Source organism: Aotus nancymaae, unplaced genomic scaffold, assembly GCF_030222135.1.
Source record: "Aotus nancymaae isolate 86718 unplaced genomic scaffold, 86718_ANA_hifiasm-v0.15.2.pri h1tg000010l, whole genome shotgun sequence".
Lineage (NCBI taxonomy): Eukaryota > Metazoa > Chordata > Mammalia > Primates > Aotidae > Aotus > Aotus nancymaae.
This window is the reverse complement of record NW_026988421.1, coordinates 55,167,943-55,195,178: the sequence shown is the minus strand read 5'-3', so window position 1 is coordinate 55,195,178 and position 27,236 is coordinate 55,167,943. Positions and strand designations below refer to the sequence as shown.

At 40.1% G+C, this 27,236-nt stretch overlaps 1 protein-coding gene and 1 long non-coding RNA gene across 8 annotated transcripts in view; one reads left to right on the top strand and one right to left on the bottom strand.

The window, feature by feature from the left end:
• Window positions 1-13,149, top strand: part of JMJD1C (jumonji domain containing 1C) — a 349,752-nt gene extending 336,603 nt beyond the window's left edge. For all 7 annotated transcript variants that reach the window (XM_021675775.2, XM_021675777.2, XM_064374169.1 and 4 more), the window contains 4 exons: window positions 2,393-2,532; window positions 3,928-4,104; window positions 11,789-11,920; window positions 12,232-13,149. In XM_021675775.2, coding sequence (XP_021531450.2) covers window positions 2,393-2,532; window positions 3,928-4,104; window positions 11,789-11,920; window positions 12,232-12,321 — 539 coding nt within the window. In that variant the 3' untranslated portion in view covers window positions 12,322-13,149. The remainder of the gene's footprint in view (window positions 1-2,392; window positions 2,533-3,927; window positions 4,105-11,788; window positions 11,921-12,231) is intronic.
• On the bottom strand, window positions 2,419-24,189 carry LOC105712597 (uncharacterized). The gene is made up of 4 exons (XR_001106365.3): window positions 23,922-24,189; window positions 18,468-18,555; window positions 15,144-15,255; window positions 2,419-3,824 (listed from the first exon to the last, which is right to left on the bottom strand). It is a non-coding gene; the product is annotated as an uncharacterized LOC105712597 (long non-coding RNA).
• Between the last annotated feature and the right edge of the window lie 3,047 nt (window positions 24,190-27,236).

Sequence of the window (27,236 nt, the reverse complement as noted above, 5' to 3'; positions counted from 1 at the left end):
CCTGCCTCAGCCTCCTGAGTAGCTGGGAGTACAGGCATGCACCACCATGCCCAGCTAATTTTTGTATTTTTAGTAGAGACGGGGTTTCACCGTGTTGACCAGGATGGTCTCGATCTCTTGACCTCGTGATCCACCTGCCTCGGCCTCCCGAAGTGCTGGGATTATAGGCGTGAGCCACCACGCCCGGCCGAATGGATCTTTCTTAACCCTAATCCCCAACTTCCTAGGACAGTAGCTGGCACATAGTAAACACTTACTAAATGTTTCAATAAGAAATGCTTGCAGCTGGGCGACAGAACCAGACTCTGTCTCAAAAAAAAAAAAAAATGCTTGCAGCTAAGGTTAAATATAAAAATGAGATTACTGTCATAAGTTAGGAAACATCTGCTTAATGTGTACTTCGTAGCAGGTAACAGCTTTCTTTAAAAAAATTATTTCCTACAAGTGAGAACATGTGGTACTTGACTTTCTGTTTCTGAGTTGTTTTGCTCAAGATAATGGCTTCTAGTTCCATCCATGTTGCTGCAAAAGATATGGTTTTTTTGGTTTTTTTTTGTTTGTTTTCCTGTTTTTTGTTTTTTTTTTAAAGACAAGGTCTCCTTGCTCTGTTGTCCAGGCTGGAGTGCAGTGGCACAATCTCGGCTCACTACAGCCTCGACCTCCTGGGCTCAAACAGTCCTCCCACTTCAGACACTGGAGTAACTGGGACTACAGGCAGATGCCACCATGCCTGGCTAATTTTTTTAAATTTTTTTGTAAAGATGGGGTTTTATTATATTGCTGAGGCTGTTCTCAAACTCCTGGGCTCAAGTGATCCCCCTGCCTCGGCCTCCCAAACTGCTGGGGTTACAGGTGTGAGCCACCTTACCCAGTAATGATTTCATTTTTATGGCTAAATAATATTCTACTGTGTATATACATCACATTTTCTTTATACAGTCTTTATTGATGGAAACTTAGGTTGATTCCTTATCCCTGATAGATATTGGAGACTCAGAGGAGGGTGGTTAAGAGAGGGGTGGGTGATGAGAAATTACTTAGTAGATACAATGTACATTGTTTAGGTGATGATAACTACAAGCCAAGACATCACCACTAGTAGGTAATATATCCATGTAACAAAATTGCCATCGTACCCCTTAAATGTATACAAAATTTTTTAAAAGAACATTTATTTAAATGTTCACTGTCGCTGGGTGCGGTGGCTCACGCCTGTAATCCCAGCACTTTGGGAGGCCGAGGCGGGTGGATCACGAGGTCAAGAGATTGAGACCATCCTGGTCAACATGGTGAAACCCCGTCTCTACTAAAAATACAAAAAATTAGCTGGGCACGGTGGCGCGTGCCTGTAATCCCAGCTACTCGGGAGGCTGAGGCAGGAGAATTGCCTAAACCCAGGAGGCGGAGGTTGCGGTGAGCCGAGATCGCGCCATTGCACTCCAGCCTGGGTAACAAGAGCGAAACTCAGTCTCAAAAAAAAAAAAAAAAAAAAATGTTCACTGTCATAAACTCAGTTTTTAAGAAAGGACCTTCCTGTGGTCCTACACTTAGAGACAAGAAACATTTGCATTTGATTACGGATTAACCATTATCAAATATGAGATACCCTAGAAATCAATCAGAATACATTTTGCCCTGCCATTCATTAGTCATGGTAATGAGTAAAACCTTTCACCATGGAACCTTTTTACTCAGGCATAAAATAGAGGTTATCCCTTACTCTTCCGTAGGTATAGGGGCCAACTAATAAACAGTGACCATAAAAGACCTTTGTAAGTTGGGAAATGCTATGAGTACAAGTCATTGTTAGGACCACTCCCTTGGGACAGGGGAAGAAGGTAGTTAAATTTACATAGTAGCTGTCAAGTTTTCTGTTTCCTACATCTTGGTTTGCAGAAAACAAACTGGGAAAATCCCTATTGCTTTGTACCCACTTAACTATTCTTATAGTCCTAAAAGTTATGAACATGTAACTGGGTTTGACTCCTTTTTAAGAGTACTGATCTGGCCTGGCGCGGTGGCACATGCCTGTAATCCTAGGACTTTGGGAGGCCGAGGTGGGTGGACTGCCTGAGCTCAGGAGTTCAAGACCAGCCTGGGCAACATGATGAAACCCCACCTCTACTAAAATACAAAAAAACAGTCAAGTGTAGCAGCCTGTACCTTAGTCCCTGCTACTGGAGAGGCTGAGGCAGGAGAGTTGCTTGAACCTGGAAGGCGGAGGTTGCAGTGAGCCAAGATCACACCACTACACTTCACCCTGGGGGAACAACAACAACAACAAAAGTACTGATCCTAGTCAGGCACCCTGCTGCTCTGATAGATCAACTTTAGAGACTTAGCTTTCTGGTAGTCTTCACTGACAATTTGAAAATGTGCTCTTTTGTTTCAGGAATACTCAAGAAATTTGAGGAAGAAGATTTGGATGACATTTTAAGGAAAAGACTGAAGGACTCAAGTGAAATACCTGGTGCTCTGTGGCATATTTATGCTGGGAAAGATGTTGACAAGATAAGAGAATTTCTCCAAAAGGTATAATTTTGTTGGTAAATAACATCTCTTCACCTCGTACAAGGACTTATTAGCATAACTTCGCCTGGCATTCAGCAATATAAGATCATTGCATAATTTTTACTTCTAGGTAGATGGGGGTTTTTGCTGAAAGTCAAAAGCCTCTTTCTCTTGCTCTCCTCTTTGAAAGTCTCTTTCATGTTGAGGGTTTTGAATGGCGATTTGTTCTCAGTCAGTAGTGCTCCTCCATTCCCTGATAATAAAGGACTAATCTGTTGATGAGCCAGATAGGTGACAAAAAGTAGCTATCTGGAGTTGCAGGATATATAAACTAATGTTTCATAGAAACACCTAAAGAAGGTAGGATCTTTATTTTCTTTGAATCTGATTGATATTTGTGGCTGCTGACCTAGGGAATGATGCTACTGTATCACATCTGATACTATGATACTTATTTGAGTAGACTCAAATTTTGAGTAATCATACCTTAACTGTAGTTGTCATATACTCTGAAAGAAATATACATATCGACCTGAAATAATTGGTTCAGACCCTTTGCTCAGATATTTTTTAAACTTAGTAATTATGGAGGTTTTTTTTTTTTTTTTTTTTTTTTAAAATAAAGACAGGTTTCACCATGTTGGTCAGGCTGGTCTTGAACTCCCGACCTCAGGTGATCCGCCCACCTTGGCCTCCAAAGTGCTTGGATTACAGGCGTGAGCCATTACGCCTGGCCGGAGATTTCTTTTAAGAAATCTTCAGTGCTGATACATCATCTTTCTGAAAGGATATAAGTTCTGTCTCTGTAATTAATATGAAGTAAAGGAGTTTAGCCTTTTATGTTACCCTGACTACCTACCTGTATTTTAATCTGAAATATGATAATTTGTGCTTTCTAAAGCAGATTATTTCACTGATTAAAGAGTCCTTTGAAATTATTTCACTGATTAAAGAGTCCTTTGAAATTGATTTTTCAAGGGTTAGAAGGGTAGCCATGTAAAAGTATTTGTGTTTATACTTACCTTAAAAAAAGATCAGTAAATGTTTATGAAGTCCATACATATAAATGGTTTGGCTTTTGGTAAAGAAACAACCACCTTGTTCTTTGTCCATGTGCTAGACTTTTGAAACAAATGTAAGGAAGGAAACCAGATAGATGGAAACTTCATGATGGAAGGAGGTAGTGAGAAGGAAGTAGTAGACATTCTATTAACAGCATTTCGGTACTGCTGTATTGTTATTCTTGGGCTTTCCAAATTATTGCAGAATGTTATTTTTTAACTGAAGAAGCTCATTCAGTTGTTCCATTGATTCTGAAAATGAAAGACTGTTGTTATTGCAAATAAAATTGAAATTTAACTGAACAGGATTTACCATTTCCTTACTTAAATTGGGGTGTTTAAATTTATATTTCAGATTTCAAAAGAACAAGGCCTTGAAGTTCTACCAGAACATGATCCAATACGTGACCAAAGTTGGTATGTGAACAAAAAGCTCCGCCAAAGGCTGCTTGAAGAATATGGAGTCAGAACCTGTACTCTTATTCAGTTCCTTGGTGATGCTATTGTTTTGCCAGCAGGAGCCCTTCATCAGGTATATACAAACTTATTTCTAACATATCTTTTACTGACTGAAAGAACTAGTTTTGAAAAAGAAATTGCTCTTAGTATAGATATAAATGAAAGAAGACACAAGAGAATTACCTGCACCAGTCTGCCTTATTAAAATGACATCCCAGTGCTTGAAGCAATCTGACATAATTACCTTAAGATTTTAAGTTCTTTTAATAACATGAGCCAGATTTCTGTTTGTATACTGTCTCCGATTTCGTAGATTGAAATCTGATTTTTAAGCCCTCTTAGTGACATATACCTCTGAATAGGGAGGTTTAAAAGCATTCAGCAGGGGGAGCACAGTATACAGACTTTTTATCAAGCTTTAAGCATATCTCCTATCTCTGTAGCATGCTAGTACAGCAAGGACCTGTCTAAAGAAAGACGGTATGTAATTTATATAACTGTCCACAAAACAGAAAAACAAAAATAAATACCTAATTTAAAATACCTAATTCTACAAAAGTGGAATCTTAAAAATGTTTTTAAAAAATCATAAAATACCTAATTTTTCCAGCACCTGGAAAAATGGCATAGAATAGGTGGGGTGGGTTATGGGATTATTATGGTTATTAAAAGTACACAAGTGGATTCCTATCAGTGGAATGGGGCTATCACAACCCAGGTTAGCCCTTGTATTAACAAGGTGACCAGAGAAACCAGAAAAAAACTCAAAAAGCTGACTTGCCTCAAGAGTTGGTTCTCCACCTTTTCCACTGCTCAGTAATTGAGATGTAGCTGATGTATATTAGTTTATCAAGATAAGTTTCTCACATTTTATATAAGTATAGTCATTGACTGTTCAGCATTTATGACCGATTCCATACAAATACTACTTAGTTGGTAATAGTTGCTTAGGTTTTAGGATATGTCAGATTCAGGGTCAGATTTATCATTATTAGATCTCAAATGGCATTATGATACAGTAGTAAAATACAAATGTCATAATAAATGTACCTTTTTCTCTGTGATAGAGAAAAAAATATATTTAGATTAAATGCTTATATTTTCCCATGGACTTATGATTATTCGAGATGTCATATTATTTATGATTCATGTTCAACTGGGATTCACCCTATACACCATTTCTTTGACCTCTAGCGTCTTATCAGAAAACAGCTAATCTGTATTCAAATGTAAATGCATAAAGTTAAGCTACGTAATGCAGTCATTTTTTATAAATTGAGATATAATTTGCATATAGTAAAATTTACCTTATTTAATGTACAGTTCTGTGAGTTTCAACAAATGCATAGTTAGGTAACAACACAAACAAAATATAGAACAATGTCATCACTCCTAAAAAAAAAATTCCCTCTTGCACTTCTATAGTCAGCCTCTCTTCCCATGCAAATTCCCTGCAACTAACCTGCTTTTTTGTCCCTATAGTTCCTCTTTTATGAGTATGCCATAAATTTGGAACCACACAGTATGTACCCTTTAAGTCTGGCTTTTCATAATGCGTTTGAGATTCATCCCTATTGTTGTGTTTATCAGTTGATTCTTTTTTTATTGCTGGGTAGTTGTCATATGAATATTTTTTTTCATTTTTTAAATCTATGCATTCGCCAGCTGAAGTACATTTGGGTTGTTTCCTCTTTGGGGCAATAATAGATAAAGCTGTCATAAACATTCATATATATGGTTTTATGTGAACACAGATTTTTATTTCTGTTAAGTAAATACTGAATGGTGGGATTGCCTGGTGATATTATATTGTATTATTAAATTTAAGAAGCTGCCAGAGTGTTCTCTAAATTGGTTGTTCCATTTTCATTTCCCAATGCAGGGTTCTGTGAGTTTCATTTCCTCTGCTTCCTCAGTACTGCTTGTTACTGCCAGTTTTGTTTTTAGACCATTCTAATAAGTGTACAGTGGTGTCTCATGGTGGTTTTACTCTGTACTTTCTTAATGACTAAACATTGAGCATCTTTTTATATCTTAATTTGCCATCTGTATATCTACTTTGGTTAAATATGTGTTCAAATATTTTGTCTATTTAGCTGCTTTTTTTCTTACTGAGTTTTGAGTGTTTCTTGCAGATTTCAGATACAAGTCTTTTATCTGCTATGTATTTTACAAATATATTTTCCTTTCCTGTAGCTTCTCTTTTCAAAGAGTAGAAGTTTTTTTTCATTTTTCCATTTTTTAAAAGACAAGGTCTTGCTATTGCCCAGATTAGAGTGCAGTGGCACAGTTATAGCTCACTGTAATCTCAAACTCCTGGGTTCAAGTGATCCTCCCACCACAGCCTCCTGAGTAGCTAGTACTGTAGATGTGCACCACCATGCCCAGCTGATTTTTACATTTCTTGTGGAGATGGGGTCTTGCTATGTTGCTCAGGCTGGTCTCAAACCCCTGGGCTCAGGCAATCCTCCTGCCTTGGCCTCCCAAACTGTGGGATTATGTAGGCATGAGCCAACCTACCTGGTTGGTTTTTTTCATTTTGATGAGGTCCAGTTGATCAGTTTCTCTTTTATGGATCATATTTTCATAGTAGCTACAAGATTGTTGCCTAGCCCATGATCACTAGGATTTTCTTCTGGAACCATTATAGTTTGAGGACTTACATTTGGGTATGTAATTTAGTTCATCTTTGTATGTAGTGCTAAGTATGGATTGAGGTTTAATCTTTTGCATATGGACATTTGGCTGTTTCAGTACGATTTGTTGAAAGACTACTTTTTAATATTTTTATTTTTAAAATGTAATACATAAACAGAAAAATTCAAAAGTGTAAAAAGTTCACAGTTAAAATTCAGTATCTCACATTTTTCTCCCAGATGCAATCATTGTCAGTCACCCCAAAGAGATTCCATGCTTATACTTGTCTCCCTGCTACTTTTTTGGGAAGAGTGGTCTTTCAGTAGGCTCAAAGTGACCTTGATAAAAAGTTAGGTTATTTACATCTCTCTACACATACCCACACTTCCCCCTCTGTCTCATTGCCTTCATCTCGTACTCTTCTCCTAGTTCCTCTCTAGCCATCCTGCCCTCTTTGCTGCTTTCACACACACCAAGTATGTTTCCTCCCCAGGGCTTTTGTGCTTATTCATCTTTTTGGCTTGGAATCCTTTTGCTCTCAGATATCTGTAAGACTTGCTTCTTCACAATTTTTTAGGCTTTGCTTAAATTTCACCTTCTTGGTGAGATCTTCCCTGACACCCTAGTTTAAAGCTGCAAATTGTGTCCCCCAACTTTCCTCTTTCCTGTTTTATTTTTCTTCATTTCAGTTATCACTTTCAAATATGCTTTATAATTTACTCACTTTGCTCATTGTCTTAACCCCCAACTAGTATGTAAGCATAATGAAGTAAGAGATTCATATTTTCATTGCTCTCTTCCCATGCCTAGAATAATGCATTTAATGTTTGTATTATTAATACATTCTCAATAACAACATGTTTTTACACAAGGGTAAATGAAAACAAATTTATGGCTTTCTATAATTTATAGGTATTGAGCTTTTTGTAAAACATGTAAATTTTTACTTTTTCCTATATGTATTTTCTCTGGCTACTTCTAAAAGTTTACTTAGGTTGGAACCCACTTTATGACTATACAGATTTTCTTTGATATAGTTAGAAAATTTACATAGATTATAGAAAGATTTCATTTATGAAAAAAAATGTATCTGAATACACTAAGGCAGCATATACGACCTAGACTGACAAATTATTCTGAGATCTGCCACTAAATTGCTGAGTGATCCAAAACAAGATCTAACTTCTTTGCTACATATTTTGGCACAGAAATTGCCAGCTATACAAAAGGGAATTTCTACTTTCCCTCCCCTGTGTGGTGTGATGACAACAGCAGAGCTCTCTATACTCTGTTGAGAGGATGTTGTCCACAATTCATAACTGGTGGTAACGCAGTTTTAAGAGAAAATTCAAGGGAAGTAATAAGTGTTTACAATATTAACAACTTGGGTTTGAGATGCATTATTACTTACAACCTGTAGTAATACAGGTCTTAAAAGTTCTGAAAACTGTTCATGGCTTCAACACTTCCAGTAGATTACAGGTGGCCCTCAAAATAATTCCAGACTCTAAATTCTAACATATGCTAAAGTGTTCTGACAAAGTGAGAATATAAAGAACACTTTAGCATATGTTAGAATTTCATGGAGGGATTGATAAAACAGATTGCTATATTCTACCACCAGAGTTTCTGATTTCAGTGGGTCTGGGGAGGGACCTGAAACTATAGATTTCTAACAAGTTTCCAGGAAATGTTGATTTTACTGTCCAGGAACTACACTTTAGAAACCACACAAATAGGAATCTCTTGCAAACCCAAGGCACCTATCAAAATATTTTCAACCAAGTGATACCACATGACAAAGGCCAGCAGTGCTAGAGAAGAAACAACATTCTGTTCTTTGGCCTGTCAACAATGACCATTGCCAGAGCCAAACTGAGAGAAGAGTGGGCTGTCTGTTCAAGGAAACTCAGATGTATAATCTTAGCAAGCTGAGAGAAAGCAGCATAGCCACATCCCTCTTTATATGCTACGAACTATTCTAGAATTGGAGACTTAGAAATCTTTTCTTGGTAACTGGGACTCAGTCAGTGAAACTCCTGTATATCCCTCCACAGAGCAATGACCCTGACCTCCAGGGTTTATTTTGTCTTAGCTGTAGTATTCTGAGGTTTAGAGTGGCCTTTACTTAAAAACAGCAACAGATTTTTTTTTTTAAGTTAACACAAAATATTTAGCAAAATTTGCCCCAAAATACTAAGAAGTTTAATTTATTGCGTTTGGTCATTTACCATGAGTTTATAAAATTTTAAAGTTGTAATTCTTTGTATTCATACGACCAAAAGGACTTCTTGACAAAATCTTTCCACACTAAGTTCTCATGAAGAACTGAATAAATAGCAATCACAGTGTCACGAGAATAACCTTCCTACTAGGAATACAAATTATATTTTCTTAACATTACTTATGATTTATAACTGATGCTTTAAGGCAAGTATGAATAAGACAATGTCAAGGAAGTGAAATATAAATGACTCAAATGTGGCAAAGAAAAGGAATAATCAAAATGAGAAGTTTAGTTGTATTCTGCTTTAAAACTGAACCTTGGCCCTTCAAACTAACCCTCAAGCCTTTATGTAAAATATATCAGGTAGGGGTCATTAGGAAACCTAACAGCATCTTGAAAGAACTAATTAATAAAGGTCACTGTTGTGAAAGTCATTTTAAAACAACCATAAGCTGGGCCGGGCGCGGTGGCTCAAGCCTGTAATCCCAGCACTTTGGGAGGCCGAGGCGGGTGGATCACGAGGTCAAGAGATCGAGACCATCCTGGTCAACATGGTGAAACCCCCGTCTCTGCTAAAAATACAAAAAATTAGCTGGGCATGGTGGCACGTGCCTGTAATCCCAGCTACTCAGGAGGCTGAGGCAGGAGAATTACCTGAACCCAGGAGGCGGAGGTTGCAGTGAGCCGAGATCGCGCCATTGCACTCCAGCCTGGGTAACAAGAGCGAAACTCCGTCTCAAAAAAAAAAAAAAAAAAAAAAAAACAACAACCATAAGCTGGCAAAGACATGACAGAATGAATTTTTTCATAACTCTAGAATCTAATCCAAAACTTATACAGCATCCAAGAGACTGCTTAATGAAGAAAAGGGCAGCTGATATTTGACACTTAAGGAAATCTCTGTTAGGTCACTGGCTGACTAATGAGATATTGGAGCAGAGACTTCAGTGACCACACCGAACAAGAAATACTGCCTTTGCAAAAACAGTTTGGAAAAGTCACTAAACAAATGGATGAATGCAGCTCTCAGGAATCAACAACAGCACACCCCCCGAGGCAGGGAAAGAATATGATTACCGGAATTAACACATTGTTATGTTCAGATGCCTGGTTTCCAACAAAAAAGTACAAGGCATACACAGAAAGAGGAAAGTACGGCCTATTCAAAGGGAGAAAATAAATTGGCAAAAAACCTTCCCCAGGAAGCCCAGACATTGAACTTAGACAACTGTCTTAAATATGCTCAAAGCTAATGGAAACCAGGAAAATGATGGATGAACAAAGTGAGAATATCAGTAAAGAGAAATTTTTTTTTTTAAAAAAAAACCAAGTATAAATTTTGGAGCTACAAGTAATTTTAGGACATGCTAGAGGTAGATATAACCAAGAGATTTTTTCATGCTAAAACTTTAGAAAGACTTAACTCTCCTTAAGTTCAGATTAATGAAAGACATAAGGAGAGAGGGCATTTGAAGACTGTGTATGCTGTATGAGAGTTAATAAGTAGGACTGTAAAGCATCTATTAGACAAGACATCACAGGAGTTGGGCTCCTGTTGACTTGCCATTTATTGGCTGATTTGTCTTGGGACAGGCGCTGAACATCTCATCCATAGTTTCCTGCTCTGTGAAATAGAGCATCTGTTCTACAGACACATTATGAAGAGCCAGTGAGACTGTACAGAAATGCTGAAAATATGAGGCATCCACTATGTTCATCCTCCAGAGGAACCAACAGCCTAATGATTAAAGAAAGAGAATGTTTACTTTACTATGCTACCAAGTTATCAATAGAGGCACAGTGCTTGAGTTAAAGAACTCTGCAGACTTCAGCAGCTGTTCAGGTGGTCATTATGCCCGGAGGAGGAATTCTAGCCCCTCTGGAATTCCATCACCCTATCATCAATTAGATTTTTTTTCCCACAGTCTCCATTTCCCACTTACTATCTCCATCTCACTCCTCCCAAAAATTTATTTTGCATACTTAAAATTAGAGTAACTTTAAATGCTTAGTTTTTCAATTATTTCTCCTTTCCCAGGAATTTTTGTGACATTTTTTAATATCACTAGAAGACAATCTAGAAACACCGAAAATTCCAGATTGGATCAGCTTGGGCCTTCCTCTGTTGTTTTACTGAGCATTAATAGAAAGCAGTTCTAAGAAATAGTCAAGTCCAAAGTCAGTTTGTAAATGCTGAACAAGTAACAGATAAGACTACTGACTGGCCTTTTGGGAAAACTGTCTAGTCAGGAGAGAGAAAACTGTGGAAAAACTGTTGTACTGATGTCACCAGTGATTGAAAGAGTATCTCTAATTGGCTAATTTGAAAGAAAGTCACAAAAGAAAGGCACGGATAACCAAAATCCTGGGATATGTCTGAAACTCATTTGAGGTCAGTAGACCTATCTGGAACTACATTTTCCATCCCAGTTCCTAAGTTTCATTTCCTTCTCTTTGTTCTCTGATGTAAGAGTTAACAGTGAAATGACCAAAATCCTGAAAGCCAATGGAGCAACAATAAACACACTCAGATAGACTGCCTCGTAAATTCTTTCAAGTTAGTTTTTAAAAGTAACACATTTTTTAAAAGTCCACCTTGACAAAATTGATAATTTAATATCTGATTATCAGCCTCTCCAAAGGATTCCTGGAAAAGTTATTTTCTTTTTATCATTTAAAAATATTCCATTTACAAAGTCACTTTACATGAAGCTTTTCAGTGACATAACTTTCTCATAAAATGTGGTCTTCTGCTTTAAAATCCATTCGATGTTTTGGAGAAAGTAAATTCTCCAGCAGAACTGTCTCATGTTAATTGATTTTAAATAACTTGGCTTTTCTTTGCTCCACACCTTTTAAAATTTATATTTCACTGTTTTTCTTTTGGGGATAGGTTCAGAATTTTCACAGCTGTATTCAGGTAACTGAAGACTTTGTGTCTCCAGAACATCTTGTAGAGTCATTTCATTTAACACAGGAACTGAGACTTTTGAAGGAAGAAATCAATTATGATGATAAACTACAGGTAAGAGATGGGTGTTCTAACTAGGTCCTGTTCTGCAGGCTTTTGTTTAGAAATATGATACATGTATAACAGGCAGTCATTGCCTAGTTGGTCACATTAGGGTAACAACCAAAGATTAACACCAACACGTATTTAATTGTATGAATTATATTGTCCCTTATTTTAACTTTTGCCTTAACGCTTTTAAACATTTTTCTTATATTTGACTATCCTAGGTCCTGATTAAAATTTTTTTTTTTTTTAATCTGGAAGTTGTCATTTATTAATTTTGGTCCAACTGAAGTGATTAGAAATATCAACATCTTTTTCAGGTTAAAAATATTTTGTATCATGCAGTCAAAGAAATGGTGAGATCCTTGAAGATACATGAGGATGAAGTAGAGGATATGGAAGAAAATTAAGTGTGATCCAGTTTGATATTTTTAGGTCATTGAACTGGGATTACTTAACCTTGAATGATGATATGTATGCACACTGACTTAAGCTTCATAAAACCATCAGTGCCAAGAAATTCTCTTTGTAGTAATTACTTGTTACTGACACCGCAGCAGTATAGCATATGTCACAGCTCCTGTGATTCAATGTTATAAAACAAGCAGAATTTTAAAAGCAGCACTATATAGCTGTTTTGTATTATAATGTATATGATGTTTGTGAAAATGCCAGATTTAAAATGATGTATTTATTTTTGGTAAAAAATAATAAAAAAAATTATATGCTATATTGTTGATCAAGTGTAAATGTGACCTTGTACAGTTTACTAAAATTACTGATATTTTTCACTACATTGAGACAGTTACTGTGAGAATAGGACACAAACACCAGCTATTGCCTGCATCTGGGAAATTGCTGAATCGCACAGCAGTCATGTCATAATCAGAAAATTACTGCCAAATAATTGTAAAATTTGTAAAGTATAAAGTATATAAAGTAGATACTAAATACAGACACTTCAATATTTTGTTGAAGCTATTGACTGTACAATTAAACATTTTCAAAAGGTGTAATTTATTTAAAATTGTCTCATTTTGGTAAAATTTATGTGAACTTTTAAAGCTAAATATTAAACTTAATATGCTATGTAAATATATACATATATACATTTAATGATGTATTTTTTTAAAACATTGGCTTGCTTTTGTTAAAGTGCAAGTGTTACATATGGCTTTGTACATTAAAGTTGAAAGGGGTTTTACATTTTCCATTAAAAGGACTTTATCAAAAATTGACTTTTTCCAGAGTTCTCCCTCTTTTGACAAGCATACCACTGGGGGCAGAGAAGGGCCTGAAGTCAGTCATCCTGGGTATACGTATGACCCTAGCAAGTCGTTTTAGTTTGAAGTCTTGGTTTTAATAGCTGGCTGCTATTGGCAGTTGGTTGCTTCAGGCTTACATATTCCTAACCCTTTAAGTTACTGGAAAGATGTAGGCCTCCACTGACACCTGCAGGATATTGAGATAGCCTTTCCTTCTCATCTGAAAGCATTTAGTTTAAAAGAAAAAAGTGGGAACCGAAGTTTTAACACCTTGCAAGTTGCTTGGTTTTTTCTCCTTATGTGTCACCATCGTTTAGCTCCATGTAATCTGTTACTCCACCTTCCATTTCAGGAAAGGTTCAGCCAGGAATGTGAACAATTACATTTCACATTAATTACCTACACTTATCATAGAATGGATAATGACTACTTGGCTGGAAAGAAAAATTAGCCTGAGGAATATTTCAAATGATTTTGTGAACCTTCTTTTGTGAGGTTTTGATTTTTTTTAATACCATTTTACCAAATGTGCCTCAGCTGATGAAGTGGTTTCTTTTGCCTAATGCTTTCATGTGTTCCATCCAATTTAATTTAATTCAAAATTAAGTTAAAGCCAAGATGTTAGTAGAGTACAACCTGCTGGTCCCCTAAAGCCTGCCAGGATCCCAAAGTCTGTGGTGGTGGTTTTCCTTCAAAAGCTTTTGCTTCTCTTGCTTTTGCATGAGCCACCTTTTTAAACCATATTTACAACTTTTCAGAGTAGCTGAAGCTAACGAAGATAAAGCCAGGCAATGTGCTTCTTTCAGTACAAACACACCTAATGAGAGTATTCTATCCATAGTCTGAATTCCACTCTACTAACCTAATTCTTTGTAAGTCTGGGGTGAAGAGAGACGACCATAATGCTTATATCCTTAAAGACATTTGTAGGCTTTTTGGAAGGCTGGGGAGTTGATTACTGATTGCTCCCTAATTACTGGAGCAATTCCTCTGACCTTTCTCTCCATCATTTTGGTTGGCTCTGATACTCCTCACTTATGAGTATGTCTGAATGTCAGCTTTCTCCAGACAGTGGTATGGTGGTGATATCTTAAATGTGTACAATAACTTGAGAAACATCAAAGAAACTTTAAAGGGAAAATTGTGGTAAATACTTTAGTTCGTTCCCATTCTAGTCTATAATGTTTTTTGAGACAGTCTCACTCTGTTGCTCAGGCTGGAGTGCAGTGGTGTAATCATAACTCACTGTAGCTTTGAACTCCTGAGCTCAAGTGATCCTCCTCCCTCAGCCTCCCAAGTAGCTGGGACTACAGGCATGCATCACTGTGCTCAGCTACTTTTTTTTTTTAGGTGGAGTCTTACTCCGTCACCCAGGTTGGAGTGCAATGGCACAATCTTGGCTCACTGCAGCCTCCACCTCCTGGGTTCAAGTGATTGTCTTGCCTCAGCCTCCTGAGTAGCTGGGACTACAGGCACATGCCACCTCACCTGGCTAATTTTTTGTATCTTTAGTAGAGATGGGGTTTCACTATGTTGGCCAGGCTGGTCTCAAACTCCTGACCTTGTGATCCGCCTGTCTTGGCCTCCCAAAGTGCTGGGATTACAGGCATGATTTTTAAAATGTTTACTTATTTTTTAGTAGAGATGAGGTCTGTGTTGCCAAGGCTGGTCTCTATCTCCTGAGCTCAAGCGATCCTCCTACCTCAGCCTCCCAAAGTGCTGAGAATACAAGTGTAAGTCACCACACCTGGCCCTAACAACTGATAGTTTTTACTGGAATATGGATTTCTTTTCATGAATAATCAATTACATGGATTCAAATCCATTTATCTTCTGCCATGCATCTGGGGACTGTAATACTCAGACAAATCTGTCTGGTTTCCTGTCACTTCCCTTTTTGGTAGATGGGATATGGGTTTAATAACATCTTGGTAAAATTAATAAGCTTCAGGAAAGTGCTATCATACCTTTACTTTGCTCTGTGCGTAGATACTGTAGATCGATTGATGGATTCAACATGTTCTATTTCTAGATGCCAGCCTATCAAAGATGCTTTCACAAATGAGACCAGCAGTCAGCCTTGGGAGAGGAAAAAAGTGATTTAGTTATTTTGTATTCATTTTGTTGTTTTGTTATTGTACGTGTTTTTTTGAGATGTAGTTTGCTCTTGTCACCCAGGCTGGAGTGCATTGGCACAATCTCAGCTCACTGCAACCTCCATCTCCCAGGTTCAAGTGATTCTCCTGCCTCAGCCTCCCAAGTAGCTGCAGTTACAGGCCCACGCCATCGCGCCCAGCTAATTTTTGTATATTTAGTAGGGACAGGGTTTCACCATGTTGGCCAGGCTGGTCTCAAACTCTTGACTTCAGGTGATCTGCCCACCTTTGCCACTCGAAGTGCTGGGATTACAAGCATGAGCCACGGCGCCCAGCTAGTTACTCTGTATTCAATATAGTATTCAGTATGAATTAGGATAGCAAGTTGGCCAAGACACAAGGTTATATATGCTGTCCGGCCTGTCACCAGGATGCAGACTCAGATCTTACCAACTGCAAAAGTTATGACATGGCCTGGTTATGCAATTATTATGTAAATCTAGATAGATATGCTTTGAAACCATATAAAAATATAGCAAATGTGAGTAGTATACAAAGTACTTTGGCTTCCACAGTTATCAGTCTGGTTCTTTTAATGAAAATTGACTTTTAAATAAAAATAAATTGTTGGCAGGTTCCAGGTCACTGGCTGCATGCCTTGTAAGTTAGTTCCCTTTCTTGGCTGGGGAGGTGTTCACAACTGGCTGCAGGTGAAACAGGATTGTCCTTTCTGTATCTTGTCTGTGAGAAGGACCTCAGCCCTGGGGCCAGCTGGGGGTATATCAAGGACATGTGTTGTATGGGTGGGTCAACGGGACTCCACTTTGAGAGGAAGGGCATTATGAGGACAGAGGCCAACACTACCTCACAGTCTTTGACCCAAATTTTACAGATGATGAAAGATGTGGAGAGCTGGATGAGTAAACAAACACAAATGGGAGGCTGGGCATGGTAGCTCATGCTTATAATCCCAGCACTTTGGGAGACCAAGGTGGGCAGATTACTTGAGACCAGAAGTTTGAGACTAGCCTGGCCAACATGGTGAAACCCCTTCTCTACTAAAAACATAGAAATTAGCTGGGCCTGGTGGCACAGGCCTGTAGTCCTGGCTACTCTGTAGACTGAGGGATGAGAACTGCTTGAACCTTGGAGGCAGAGGTTGCAGTGAGCCGAGATTGTGCCACTGCACTCCAGCCTGGGTGACAGAGCGAGACTCTGTCTCAAAAAAAAAAAAACAGAAAAAAAGGCCAGGCACGGTGGCTCATGCCTGTAATCCAAGCACTTTAGAAGCCAAGGCGGGCGGATCACCTGAGGTCGGGAGTTCAAGACCAGCCTGACTAACACGGTGAAACCCCGTCTTTAAAAAAAAAGAATTATATTTAAAAAAAAACAAAAAAATGGGAAGGAAGTATAAGATCAGATGTGCACTGACTGCTTCTCAAAGGAGAGCCAGTGTGGTCCTCTGGCAGCATATTAAGGATGTTCACTGACAGGTGGGGCTCCTGTGGAATATGGAAACAACAGTTTAAGGTAGGTGATACAGGTTTGCTTTAGTAAGTGGAAGACATTCACGATAAAGCGGACTTAGGGATCGCTATTCCCAGCTGCACATGCCATGCCCTACATAAATGTAAGATAGAACTATCTTGGGCTGAGTGCGGTGGATAACCTGAGGTCAGGAGTTTGAAACCAGTCTTACCAACATGGTGAAACCCTATCTCTACTAAAAATACAAAAATTAGCCAGGCGTGGAAGTGCGGCCTATAATCCCAGCTACTCGGGAGCCTGAGGCAGGAGACTCACTTGAACCCAGGAGGCAGACGTTGCAGAGAGCCAAGATTGTACCACTGCCCTCCAGCCTGGCAGACAGAACAAGACTGTCTCCAAAAAAAAAAAAAAAAAAAAAAAAAATACCCCACAACTATCTCGTATTTACAACTTATTCAAAAGTGTTAGGCATTGGTGATATGATGGTATAAAAAGATGCTGAGGATTGGCCCATCTCTGCTAAATATTATATCACAGGTATATACAAAGTATTTGGAAAAGGTGTAATAAATTTTGCCTGAGGTAAGGAAGTTTTCAGAAAGGTAATATTTGCACAACGCTTCAAGTAACAAAAAGGCCAGAGCAAATGTGTACATACCTAGTTCTCCTTTCAGCCTTTTTGCATAAACACATTCACCATTAGAGACTTCCATACACTTTTCAAGAGTGATTTACAAAGTCATTCACTCTTCAGTTCTAGTTCTAGAAGGGTAGCAGGGAAGGAGCTGCTTCTTGGAATGGCCTTTATAAGAAGTGAATATCAAATAGACAAATTCCTAACGAAGTTGTCCAGTAAACAACTACCAGGATGTCATAGGCAAGTCAGTGTAGTCTCATCTCCCCCATTCTATAGATAAAATATAATCACACTATTTTCACATTAAACATCTAGAAGATACTGTGGTAGCCTGAGGCATTTTTCTTAATCAGTGAATTGAGGCCAGGCGTGGTAGCTCATGCCTGTAATCCCAGCACTTTGAGAGGCTGAGCAGGCAGATTACTTGAGGCCAGGAGTTCGAGACCATCCTGGCCAACATGGTGAAACATCTCTACTAAAAATCCAAAAGTTAGCTGGTTGTGGTGGCATGCGCCTGTAATCCCAGGTACTTGGGAGGCAGGAAAATCACTTGAACCCCAGAGACAGAGGTTGCAGTGAGCCAAAAATCACACCACTGCCCTCCAGCATGGGTGACAGAGCCAGACACTGTCTCAAAAAAAAAAAAAAAAAAATCAGTGAACTGGATTTATAGCCAATCTAATACATTTATCTCCTAATTTATTTGGGATTGGGTAATCCATATGTGGGGACTCATTCCCAAAATTTTTGAATAACTAGAATTTACTCCTGTTTTGTAGAATCAAATTATGTTGAACAAGAAAATTAATATTTTGTTAAGCAAACATTACATATAGAAAGGAAAAAGAGCAGCCTATACAACCTTTCAGGAAACTGAATTCCATTTTACTTTCTAAAAATCACTGCACTATGAAAAGTCCCACAAATACACACCATGGGGCTTATATGAAAAACTATTTTAAGGCATAGCCCTTTAAAACTTCACCAGTGACACATTTAAAAACAATGGGTTTACACATGTTAAACGTTTAAAAAATATATAAACACCACAAATCAATATGGCACTTTACCTTGAAGAAGACTCAAAATGTGCTTGTGGAAGTGGGCCTCAGAAGGGTTGCAGTTTGTGATTTGGAATTCCTGTGCAAGTAGGGCTATCTGGAATAGAGGGAAAGGAAAGGTGGGTTATCTGGAAGGTGAGCTATCTGGACTCAGAGGGAAAGGAAATGTGGATGGGTGTAGTTCAATACCACTGTGAAAGAAGTTTAGCTGGTGTCTGTTGGAGGCGTGTGCCTGTGCTTTATGTGTTTCCCTGCAGCTTGGTTCAAGAGGTGCCATTTTCTGCATTCATTTTCTTGCAGAATAAATTGCCCCCTAAGCAAACAATATATCATGTAGGAACAAATTTGCATGTTCAAAACTAACAGCTGAGCTGACTTGTACACCAAAGATTCTTCAAATTAAAGCTTTCTAAAACCAATGAAATCATAGGATTTCAGAAACCAATTCTAGAACATTAAGAATTTGGCATATCTGTTGAATTGGTATAATGTGACTTGATCCATTATTTCTCATATTCCTTCCCAGAGGATAAGTAAAAGTAGCAATTTAGCCCCTTTAGATTGAATCCCACGACAAATTGTTGTAAATGTGTTCTAAATGTACAAGCTCCAGAAATGATATAGTCCTGGAAAATTGCTGCTCGTTCCTGGGCCACTGTCGTCTGCCTTCCTGTATGCCACCCAAGTTAGGAGTCCACCTAAGTATTCCAGTCATGTCTTTCTAACCTTTTTAGCAGGTGGTTGGATTTTTCAAGTCAGTTGAAGAAATTTTGGTCAGCTGAAAAATTCTCAGTCACCTAATCTTGTGTTCCTAATGTTTAAACTAAGTTAAGCTGAAGTTTTCTGTGATGCCCAGTGAGCCAGAAGCCACTACTGGGAACTAAATAGGAGAGGGATTTATTTCAAAGGTATACAGGGGTGACGTCACCACTAATTGATTTGAGCTCAAATTGTTTCTGATTCTTAAAAACCTCAAGGGTTTTATCTATTTTTTCCCCAGATGTACCAAGATCATGTGAGGACTAACAAGTGTAAGGAACGGGGGGAAGGGAGGGTACCTGGAGTGGGGACACCTCTAATTTTCCCACCCAGAGGTGATCACAGTTACTGGCTTACTTCTCACAAATCTTTTCTGTGTGTTCCATCACAGAACCATGGACAAGCAATGCAAGTCTGTCTCCCTCCATTTTGAATTGTGAGCCTATTGTTTGTTGCCAGCCTTACAATAAATGAGCCTACATTTCAAAAATCCAACCAATACCTCAAGTACTGTATTCAACCAACTACAAGTGCCCTTCTGGAATTTACCACAGTGCCCAAAGTGTGGGTATTCCAAATAAATGAAACTTACCTAAGGATCAAAACTAGTCTATGACCCCCTTGCCCCACTTAACATCTTGCTGCCTCCATAGAGTTTTAGTTTAAACATTGAAACCAAAGAATCGTGGCAATGTTGAACTTTTTTTCTTTTGCAGTCACCAGCTTAATGGCATGTTTAATATCCTTCTGTTTCATCTGTTAACATCTGGCCCTCCCTAAACAGCCATTTCCTTCTAAGAATAGGGAAATATCTGATCTCAGGCCCTACAAAAAGATCTATTAGTGGCACAGAGAACCTGGGATTTAATAACACTCTGAATTGCAAGACTTTTCTTTAGGGAATTTACTTGGAGGAAGCCTAAAATTGTTGTTTGGTTCTTCAAATCAACCAAGTGAAAAATGACAAACTTTCTCAGATGACAAACTCCCTTTCCTCCCTCTTTCTGGAAACTACCTTTGGGCATCCCTTAGGAGGCATTGGTTCCCTCGACCTTATTCCACTCCCTAATTAACCTGTCTCCTTTGTCTTCCTGTACATCCTGAAATCTGTGTTTGGCAAATTTAAAAACATTCTCATTTGTATTCTTGATTCCTTCACCCTTTATCCTTTTGTCATATCTGGATTGCCCCTCCCACTTTTTTTCTAATGTCATGTGCCCACAACAGAGAAACAGGCTAAGACTGCCAACACTCAACTTGCTTTCACTTGGATTCTGTTGGCTCTAACTTTGAGGGCCTATTCCAAGTATTTTCCATTCCTCAAGACCAGAACCTGATCCTGGCCCCTTCACCTGTAGGAAGTAAAAAGCTAATCCACTTAAGCCTCTCTCAAATTTCATCTATATTGTCCTACAATGATACAATTCTGACCAAGCTTACTCATCTCCCTATTTATAATTCCATGCCTTTGTTCCTGCTGTTCTAGAAATACCTAGAAAGCCATTTCCCCATCCTTTGATCCCTGATAACTTCCATGAAAGTGAGAAGTATGCCAGCCACTTTGTATTTGTAGTGGCATAAGGCAAGATGTTTATAAACCACTCTTACTATGAGATATTTACCAGCATCCAACTTTTTTTTTTTTTTTTTTGTGAGCTAGTGTCTCACTCTGTCACCCAGGCTGGAGTGCAGTGGCATGATCTCGGCTCACCGCAGCCTCTGCCTCCTGGGTTCAAGCAATTCTCCTGCCTCAGTCTCTCAAGTAGCTGGGACTACAGGTGGGCACCACTACCACCCAGCTAATTTTTGTATTTCTAGTAGAGATAGGGTTTCACCATGTTGGCCAGGATGGTCTTGAACTCCTGACCTTAAATGATCCACCTGCGTCAGCCTCCCAAAGTGCTGAAATCACAAGCATGAGCCACTGCACCCAGCCTAAGGACTGGTGTCCTTAGGTTTTTTGGTTAACTCTTTGTGGCCCATCACACCTCCTTCCCAGGTCCTGAGCAAACATCAATTATTATTATTATTATTTTTACTAATTTATCCCCCTGTGGTATTTCAGGATCAAGTTAATTATTTTCTAAAGAAATTGGGAGGTCAGGCGTGGTGGCTCATGCTTGTAATCCCAGCACTTTGGGAGGCTGAGGTGGGTGGATCACTTGAGTCAGGAGTTCGAGACCAGCCTGGCCAACATGGTGAAACCTCATCTCTACTAATAAATACAAAAGTTAGCAGAGTGTGGTGGTGAGCACAGCAACTTGGGAGGCTGAGGCAGGAGAATCACTTGAACCCAGGAGGCGGAGGTTGCAGTTAGCTGAGATCACACCACTGCCCTCCAGCCTGGGTAATGGAATGAGACTTTGTCAAAAAAAAAAAAAAAAGAAATTGGTTGGGATTGGTCAGGCCTGCTTTGGCTGCCAAATTCTCCAGATCAGCAAACCCTTCTCCCCAGCTAGAGCAAGGCCTTGCTAATGATAGCTTTCAACCTAGCCTCCAGGGACTTCCAGGACCACTGAGGGTCAACATTCTTGAGCAGGTTCTCCGCTTCTTCAAGCAGCAAAACCTGAAAGGGCGTATTACACAGGAAACTAGTGTGCAAGACTACAGTTCCTGCCTGCACTAACCTCGCCCGAGCTTCTTAAAGACACTTTCTTTTTGAATTTGTTTTGCATATCTGTTCTAGACAGGAAGTCAAGTAAGGCCTCAACAGATTCATTCTTCCATGTCAGTGACTGGCATGGCCTAGCTTTGAGTCTGGACACCATAATACCCTTCCTGGCTAATGGACCCAACAAGAACCAGAACAGTTTCTTACAGTCCACCAGATGGCAGTGTTGGCTAGCAGTAGCTCTTAAAAGGACAAGATTGCACCCGGGATACAACAATCTGAGGACGCCTTTTACTTTTTTAAACAGCCACACCATACACTCCCAGAGATCTTTGATTAGGCTACACTGGGATTATGACACAATATAATGATGTTAAAATTAAACACTTTGATCTTTACGTAACCTATGATCTGGAATGAATCAATAAATAATAGCTACTATTAGTTTACATCCTGACTCTTCAAATAGGTTATAAACACCCTGTGGCAGACTGCCTCACACATGTATTCATCTTAGTCATTTTCAAACAAGAGTCTAACCACAACTGCTCACAAATGAAGGGTTACCATTAAAAATGGGCATGAAGCTTTTTTCTATTGAGTGTAAAGGACAAACTCAACTCTCACGAGATGGTCTGTGAATAAAGAAAAACCACAGCAAGCGCGGTGGCTCACGCCTGTAATCCCAGCACTTTGGGAGGCCGAGGCAGGTGGATCACCTGAGGTCGGGAGTTCGTGACCAGCCTGACCAACATGGAGAAACCCCGTCTCTACTAAAAATACAAAATTAGCTGGGCATAGTGGTGCATGCCTGTAATCTCAGCTACTTGGGAGGCTGAGACAGGAGAATCACTTAAACCTGGGAGGTGGAGGTTGTGGTGAGCCAAGATAATGCCACTGCACTCCAGCCTGGGCGACAAGAGCTAAAAACTCCACCTCAAAAGAATAAACAAAAAAACTGGAATACGATAGGCCAGAAAAAAAAAAGACCAGCCTGGGCAACATAGTGAAATCTCATCTCTACAAAAAATTTAAAAATTAGGTGTGATAGCACACCTGTAGTCCTCTCTACTCAGGAGGCTGAATTGGGAGGATCCCTTGAGCCCAGGAGTTCAAGGCTGCAGTGAACCATGACTGACCCACTGCACTTCAGCCTGGGTGACAGTGAGACTGTCTCAAAAAATAAAATGGTCTTTTTTAAAAAAGAAAGAACAACCAACACTTTTATTCTCTCTCAACTCACTCTCAGTACTTCACATCCAACACTCGATGTGCGTTTTTTCCCCCACACATCAACTCTCTGGTAGGTGAATCTCAGCTCTTGACTTTACCTACCTGGAGGTTAAAGGCTCAGCCCATAAGACTGCCCTTCATTCAGACCCAATCACAAGTCCCAGGTTTGACCTGTTATTCTGACCAACCAGTTGTAAACTGGAGGTTCCCACAACACTCCCCACCGCCCTACACCTTTGGATTCAATCATTTGTTAGAATGGCTTTGGGAAACACCTTACTTACGTTTAACCATTTATTATAAAAGTACTTCTCAGAACAGCTAGATGGGAGACAGACTTGGGGCAGGGGCATGGGCTTCTGTGTCCTCTCAGGGCACACCAGCTCCACATGATCAATAGCATGGACGCTCAGAATCCTGTAGTTCATGGATTTTTATGGAGGCTTCATCCTATGGGCATCAATTGTAACTCAATCTGCAGCCTCTACCCCAATTCCAAAGGATGGGGTGCGGGGCTGTAAGTTCTAAGCTTCTAATCCTGGGTTGATTTTTCTAGTGACCAGTCCCTGTCCAGGGGCCCACTAAGTCATTGCATTAAAACAAAAGCTCCTACCAGCCAGGAAATTACAGGAGACTTAAAGCTCTGTGCCAGGAACCAGACACAAACAGCAACAGTTACTTCTTATAGATCACAATATCACAGTCTCCAGTGCCTCCTTGGGAAGCAGAGAGTAGCGGAGGTACGGTGGTATATCGTGTACATGAAGACCAGGTCCCTCAGCACAGTAGGAAAGCCAGACAACCCAGCCCCAGTGTGGCCCAGTAAATGCAGTCCAGTCTCAACGGTAGTCAGGCCATACCTTGCTCCTGGCTCTGCTCCCAGTCTGGTACATCGCTTCATGGAACTCATAACCTTCTGGGCCTCAGGTGGTTTATATATAACATTGCTTAAAGACTCTAATGATGGTAACATCCAAAATATATTCAAACAAAAAGGTCCCCAGAGTTCTAAAAGCAGAAAGATAATGTACTTAACATTTTGAATTGACTTGCCTATAGACAAAACATTTTCATTATTCCAATAACCTTGATAAAACACCTGGAATAGACATGATTTTGAAAACATTATTCCACCCATCCCCCTTTCTCTTAAACATGGTTTCCAGGGCAGTATGGATTACCTGTGGTAAAGCTAAAATTGTTACTACACACTATGAAAGAAATGTTTCTTTTGGGCCGGGCACAGTGGCTCATGCCTGTAACCCCAGCACTTTGGGAGGCTGAGGTGAGCAAACCACGAAGTCAGGAATTCAAGAGGGGCCTGACCAACATGGAAAATCCCCATCTCTACTAAAAATACAAAAATTAGCCGGGCGAGATGGTATGTGCCTGTAATCCCAGCTACTCAGGAGGCTGATGCAGCAGAATCACTTGAACCTGGGAGGTGGAGGTTGCAGTGAGCCGAGATGGCACCACTGCACTCCAGCCTAGCGACAGAGCAAGACTTTGTCTCAAAAAATATGTATTTCTTTTGTTGTTAGTCTGTGAAGAGCTGACAATGAGAACTCAGAGCTAGGCTTTCTGGGCTGATTGAGACAGGGTCTTGCTTGTTGCTCAGGCTGGAGTGCAGTGGCATAAGAGCTCACTGTCGCCTTGAACTCATGGGTTCAAATGATCCTCCCACCACAGCATCCCAAGTAGCTAGGACTACTAGCATGCACCATATACCATTTTTTTTTTTTTTTTAATGTGGAAACAAGGTCTCACCATGTTGCCCAGCCTGGTCTTGAACTCCTGTACTCCCATCTCAGCCTCCCAAATTGCTAGGATTACAGGCACAAACCACCACACCTGGTCTTTCTGGACTTTTTAGTGCCCAGCTAGTTCTCTGGATTCGACAGCAAGAATAAAGGACAAGAGCCTGCTGAACTTCCTACACATGCAGAATGCACTATTTAGAGGAAGCAAGCTATTCTCACATCCCTTTCAGTACTTTATGCTAGACAAAGACATGACAACACCTAACAACCCCAACCAGGAGAGGGGCAGTGAGTCTAGAGGCTAGGTCTTAAGAATGAATGAAACAAGTGGGGTTTTGGGTTTATTTGGATCTGAGTTAGTATCTACTCTATAGAAGACATGATGCTAGGATGCTGCAAAAGTACCATATAGTCCTGGTCAAAAGGCACATAAAGCCTAAAAACAGATTCTAACACAAAACTTAAGAACCAAATTAGATGAGCCTATTAAATACCATGAACAGGAGCTTCAAAGACAACAGAACAGTAAAATTAGTGCAAATGATGTTAAAGAAATGCACAGAAAAGGGTAAAAGTACAAAAATTAGCCAGGCATAGTGGCACATGCTTGTAGTCCCAGCTACTCGGGAGGCTGAGGCAAGAGAATCGCGTGAACCCAGGAGGAAGAGGCTGCAGTGAGCCGAGACAGCACCATCGCACTCCAGCCTGGGTGACAGAGTAAGACTCCATCTCAAAAAAAAAACCAAAGTGATTTCTTGTCAAATGTAACAGAGCTCATCTTTCAGAGAGAAATGGGTAGGCTAACAAAAATTCAGTCATGTGCCACGTAACATTTCAGTCAATGACGGGCCACATGACAGATTATAAGTCCATTCCTTTATGTTACAACTGCCTAGTCAGTCCAGTCCCATGCTGCACAGGTTTGTGTCCCAGGAGCAAGACTCACAGACTAGGTGTGGAGTAGGCTATGCCTTCCAGGTTTGTGTAAATCCACTCTAGGATGTTCACATGAGAAAATCACCTAATGACACATTCCTCAGAACACATCCTTAAGTAACACATGACTATTTTTGGCACAAGCTTTTAAATGTCTAGTTTTATGAGCAAGGGTAGGCAAGTAAAATGTCCTCAGAGTCTGGGATATTAAAACACTGAGATTTTCAGCAGAACAGAAATTCTAGTCAACCAAACAGGGGGTGGGCAGGGGGGAAACCACTGGGATAAACAAATTAACTTTTTTTTTGAGACAGAGTCCAGGTCTGTTGCCCAGGCTGGAGTGCAACGGCTCAATGTCTGCTCACTGCAACCTGCACCTCCTGGGTTCAAGTGATTGTCCTGCCTCAGCCTCCCGAGTAGCTGGGATTACAGGCATATGCCACCATACCCTGCTAATTTTTGTATGGGGTAGAGATGAGGTTTTGCCATATTGGCCAGGCTGGTCTGCAACTCCAGACTTCAGGTGATCCACCTGCCTTGGCCTCATGAAGTGCTAGGATTACAGGAGTGAGCCACCATGCCCAGCAAATTAACGTAACTTTTAAGAAAGTGTAACAGGCCGGGCGCGGTGGCTCACGCCTCTAATCCCAGCACTTTGGGAGGCCGAGGCAGGTGGATCATGAGGTCAAGAGATCGAGACCATCCTGGTCAACATGGGGAAACCCCGTCTCTACTAAAAATACAAAAATTAGCTGGGCATGGTGGCGCATGCCTGTAGTCCCAGCTACTGAGGAGGCTAAGGCAGGAGAATTGCTTGAACCCAGGAGGCGGAGGTTGCGGTGAGCCGAGATCGCGCCATTGCACTCCAGCCTGGGTAACAAGAGCGAAACTCCATCTCAAAAAAAGAAAAAAACAAAAGCATAACAAAACAGGCTAGTTTTTGTTTCATCTGCAGCAAGATCAGACAAGAAAAAAATATGATTTCTGCATGGTCACTTCTACTGTTTTGAGACAGAATCTCACTCTGCTGTCCGGGCTGGAATGCAGTGGCGTGATGACAGCTCACTGCAGCCTCAACATCCCAGGATGGAGTCATCCTCCCATCTCTGCCTCTGGAGTAACCACAGCTACAGGTGCGCACCACTCACCTAGCTCAAATTTTTTTGGGTAGAAACAGGGTCTGACTGTGTTGTCCAGGCTGGGCTCAAACGACCCTCCCACCTCAGCCTCCCAAAGTGCTGGGATTACAAGTAGGAGCCACCACGCCTGGCCCTATTTCTACTAGTTTCATCACTAGATGTGTGAGCCTAACCCAACTGTCCTCAGAGGAGGCAATATATTTATCTCATTTCCGTAATTCCACACAACAATTCCAAGCTCTAAACACACTCAGTAGCTTGCACCTAAATGTTTTGCTTGTATTCTCCTCTTCCCCTTCCTTCTCATGGAACATCATCCAGCTTGGTAGAGAGAATCCAA